Source organism: Electrona antarctica (genome assembly GCF_951216825.1).
Source record: "Electrona antarctica genome assembly, chromosome: 1".
Lineage (NCBI taxonomy): Eukaryota > Metazoa > Chordata > Actinopteri > Myctophiformes > Myctophidae > Electrona > Electrona antarctica.
This window is the reverse complement of record NC_136806.1, coordinates 10023248-10028287: the sequence shown is the minus strand read 5'-3', so window position 1 is coordinate 10028287 and position 5040 is coordinate 10023248. Positions and strand designations below refer to the sequence as shown.

The 5040-nt window shown below is 54.6% G+C and overlaps 1 protein-coding gene across 1 annotated transcript; it reads left to right on the top strand.

Moving 5' to 3' along the window:
- Positions 1-2519: 2519 nt before the first annotated feature.
- On the top strand, positions 2520-4304 carry LOC306930852 (phenylalanine--tRNA ligase beta subunit-like; the record flags this gene model as incomplete). The annotated part of the gene is made up of 1 exon (XM_079511948.1): positions 2520-4304. One exon carries the CDS (start codon positions 2520-2522, stop codon positions 4302-4304), a length of 1785 nt encoding a protein of 594 aa, XP_079368074.1.
- Positions 4305-5040: the final 736 nt, after the last annotated feature.

Genomic DNA, 5040 nt, shown 5'->3' with positions numbered 1-5040 from the left:
ATCAAATGCCTAGCCTAATGCATGTCAAACTGGGGGGTCCTTGAAAATAAAGGAGGTTGAGGGTCACTGCTAGAGCTGCATGTAAACATCTTCTCTTATGGGGGTCCCTGGCATATATTTTCTAATGGGGGTCCCTCATGGCATATATTTTCTAATGGGGGTCCCTCATGGCATATATTTTCTAATGGGGGTCCCACATGGCATATATTTTCTAATGGGGGTCCCACATGGCATATATTTTCTAATGGGGGTCCCTGGCATATATTTTCTAATGGGGGTCCGTGGCCTACTTTCAGTGTCAAAAAACAGAACCACTGGTCTCCACAGAACCAGCAGAACCACTGGTCTCCACAGCAGAACCACTGGTCTCCACAGAACCAGCAGAACCACTGGTCTCCACAGCAGAACCACTGGTCTCCACAGCAGAACCACTGGTCTCCACAGAACCAGCAGAACCACTGGTCTCCACAGAACCAGCAGAACCACTGGTCTCCACAGAGCCAGCAGAACCACTGGTCTCCACAGAACCAGCAGAACCACTGGTCTCCACAGAACCACTGGTCTCCACAGAACCAGCAGAACCACTGGTCTCCACAGAACCAGCAGAACCACTGGTCTCCACAGAACCACTGGTCTCCACAGAACCAGCAGAACCACTGGTCTCCACAGAGGCAGCAGAACCACTGGTCTCCACAGAACCAGCAGAACCCACTGGTCTCCACAGAACCACTGGTCTCCACAGAACCAGCAGAACCACTGGTCTCCACAGAACCAGCAGAACCACTGGTCTCCACAGAACCAGCAGAACCACTGGTCTCCACAGAACCACTGGTCTCCACAGAACCAGCAGAACCACTGGTCTCCACAGAACCACTGGTCTCCACAGAACCAGCAGAACCACTGGTCTCCACAGAACCAGCAGAACCACTGGTCTCCACAGAACCAGCAGAACCACTGGTCTCCACAGAACCACTGGTCTCCACTAGAGGCAACAGAACCACTGGTCTCCACAGAACCAGCAGAACCACTGGTCTCCACAGAACCACTGGTCTCCACAGAACCAGCAGAACCACTGGTCTCCACAGAACCAGCAGAACCACTGGTCTCCACAGAACCAGCAGAACCACTGGTCTCCACAGAACCAGCAGAACCACTGGTCTCCACAGAACCAGCAGAACCACTGGTCTCCACAGAACCAGCAGAACCACTGGTCTCCACAGAACCACTGGTCTCCACAGAACCAGCAGAACCACTGGTCTCCACAGAACCAGCAGAACCACTGGTCTCCACAGAACCAGCAGAACCACTGGTCTCCACAGAACCAGCAGAACCACTGGTCTCCACAGAACCAGCAGAACCACCGGTCTCCACAGAACCAGCAGAACCACTGGTCTCCACGGAGGCAGCAGAACCACTGGTCTCCACAGAACCAGCAGAACCACTGGTCTCCACAGAACCAGCAGAACCACTGGACTCCACAGCAGGTAGAGGCAGCAGTGCTGTGACGGAACACGACAGGAACAGCAGCATGTCAAATCTGTCAGGAACACGCTGTCGCTTTACCAAAATGTGTCATACCACCAGATGCACGCACGCACGCATGTGCACGCACGCACACGCGCACACGCACGCACACGAACACGAACACGCACACACACAGTAAATAATCGCTTTGATCTCCAGTTGTTTTCCCTGAAAGTACATTTGTGTGTGGTGGTGGGGGGGGCGATGGTTTTAAGTTATGTAAAATAGTTAGATAGAATGTGTGTGCGCGCACACACGCACACACGCACACACACACACACACACACACACACACACACACACACACACACACACACACACACACACACACACACACACACACACACACACACACACACACACACACACACACACACACACACACACACACACACACACACGTGTTTATGCAAGCACAGATGAAGAGATATGTCTCTGTGCAGGCTTTTGTCTCTGCTGACATGTGCCATATCGCATGCGTCACGTTATACTTTGAGTGGCTACACGCAAAGACAATAAGACAATGGTGACAAAAGTAGAAAAGTAGAATCTGTGACTGCAAGATATGTATATCAGGCATGCCCAAATATGGAGTCTATGCAGACGTCAGAATGATGTCAGAACAGGCCAGCTTCATCTATGGACCCTGGGCAGGGGCCCTGTCCAGAGCCCGGGCAGAGGCCTTTTTGGGGCGGTTCTGGACAACCGTGGGTCCGACCGACTCGACACCGGGTACTGCACCCCCTGTGGTGGGGTGGAACGCGCCTGTCGAAAATATGAAGTCGGCGAATGGTTCTCGAATTACGTGGATTACACACGTACATACAGACGGACAGAGACTCGGTGCATTTATAGATATATAGAAGATAGAAGAAGATACTGTCGCTGATGTCATCAATATATGCCCATATATGGCATGCCCTCTTTTACGACCATAAATGACTGATTTCTTACACCGTTGGTTTTCCAAAGTGACGAGGACGTTAACAGCATTCATGCCAGTCGTCAGCGTAAAGAGGGATCTTTTGTTCCAGGCGCTGGGAAGGAGATTCACAGATGAGGAGTTCGACGAGCTGTGCTTCGAGTTCGGCCTGGAGCTGGACGAGATCACCTCCGAGAAGGAGCTGATAAGCCGCGAGCAGGGCGGGTCCAAGAAGGCGCTGGGCGCGTCCGACGCCGCGCTGTACAAGATCGACGTGCCGGCCAACCGCTACGACCTGCTGTGTGTGGAGGGCCTCGTCCGCGGACTGCAGGTCCTCAAGGACAAGATGGAGGCCCCTCGCTACAGGCGCGTGGCCCCGGCCAATGGGGAGCCCCCCCAGAGGCTGGTCGTCACCCGGGAGACGGCTGCGGTGAGACCCCACGCCGTGGCGGCCGTACTGAGGAACATCTCCTTCACCCAGGAGCGATACGACAGCTTCATGGAGCTGCAGGAGAAGCTCCACCAGAACATCTGCAGGAAGAGGGCGTTGGTCGCCATCGGAACGCACGACCTCGACACCGTCTCAGGCCCCTTCACCTTCACGGCCAAGCCCCCCGGAGACATCCGCTTCAGAGCCCTCAACCAGACCAGAGAGTACACCGCCACCGAACTTGTGAGCCTCTATAAGACGGACGGCCACCTGAAGCACTACCTTCACATCATCGAAGACAAGCCGCTGTACCCGGTCATCTACGACAGCAACGGCGTGGTCCTGTCCATGCCTCCCATCGTCAACGGGGACCATTCCAAAATCTCCCTGAAGACCCGGAACGTCTTCATCGAGTGCACGGCCACAGACCTCGCCAAGGCCAAGGTCGTCCTGGACATAATGGTGACCATGTTCAGCGAGTACTGTTCGCCGCCTTACACGGTGGAGGAGGCCGAGGTGGTGTACCCAGATGGCGTCGGTGTGCCCGGACCCTGCAAGTACCCCGAACTGACCTACAGGAAGCAGAGACTCTCCGCCGACTACATCAACCGCAAGGTTGGCATCAGTGAATCTACGGAGAGCATCGCCCAGCTTCTGACCAGGATGTGTCTGAGATCCCAGGTCACGGGGGTCGGGGACGAAATCGAGGTGGAGATCCCCCCCACGCGTCCCGATGTCATCCACGCCTGTGACATCATGGAGGACGCCGCCGTAGCCTACGGCTTCAACAACGTCGCGCGCACCACGCCGCGCACCTACACCGTAGCCAATCAGTTTGCCCTGAATAAGCTGACGGAGCTGTTGAGACAGGAGCTGGCTGCCGCCGGGTACACGGAGGCCCTCACCTTCGCCCTGTGCTCCCGAGAAGACGTCGCGGACAAGCTCGGCAGGGCCGTCTCCTCCGAGACCGTTCACATCGCCAACCCCAAGACGGCCGAGTTCCAGGTGGCACGTACCACCCTGCTCCCTGGCCTACTGAAGACCGTGGCGGCCAACAGGCAGATGCCCCTGCCGCTCAGGCTGTTCGAGATCTCCGACGTGGTGCTCAAGGACGGGAGCAAGGACGTCGGGGCCAGAAACAGCCGGCGTCTGTGTGCCCTCTACTACAAGAGCTCGGCCTTCGAGCTCATCCTCGGCCTCCTGGAGCGCGTCATGCAGCTGCTGGAGGTGGAGCGAGCGCGGGGAGACGAAGGCTACCACATCCAGGCCGCGGACAATCCCACCTTTTTCCCCGGCCGCTCTGCGGAGATCTTTGCGCGCGGGAAGAGCATCGGCTTCCTCGGGGTCCTCCATCCGGACGTTATCACCCGCTTCGAGCTGACCCTCCCCTGCTCCGCCCTGGAGATAGACATCGAACCCTTCCTGTGATCCTCACCGTCCAGAAACACCAAAAGTTAAAATGCAAGGTCATTCTTTACGTAACGCTTTATTAAAACAAAGCGGAAGTTCCAGACGCAGGGTGCCAGCACGGTTCCGGCGAGCCGCCTCGCGTCCGAAAAGGTTGAGAAATGACAGTTACTGTGTGGGGGTCCCTCTACTGTACCCTATACTGTACTGTACTGTACTGTACTGTACTGTACTGTACTGTACTGGCACACCCGAAATCATCATATATACAGTTAATATGTGCGTGTGTGTTTGTGTGTGTGTTAGGTTGCGCAGGTGGTGAAAAACAACCATGCTGTTTTCGTGCTCAGACACAGCCACCCAGCCACCCACACACATAGCTCCGTAAGGGAGTGGTTGCACCACTCAACAAGAGTCTAATAGCTGTCATGTCAGAGCCAAGTGGATCCTGGACATTTTTATATCATCTATCTACACACACACACACACACACACACGTACCACACGTACCACGCACACACACACACACACAGGCCGTATAATCTGTATAGGAGGCAAGACATCTAGAAGAGGGTCTGTATGTGTTTCTTTCAAAATTGTCCTAACAAATTGTCCTTATCATCTTACATCATCTCATTCCGGCCAATCAGAATCTGCGTCCTCACCTTCGTCTTCAATGTTTGTGTTACGTAATGTTTGTGTTTACACGAACACTCAAAATTGTCCATTCATTGTCAATGTGATGTAATGTTTGTGT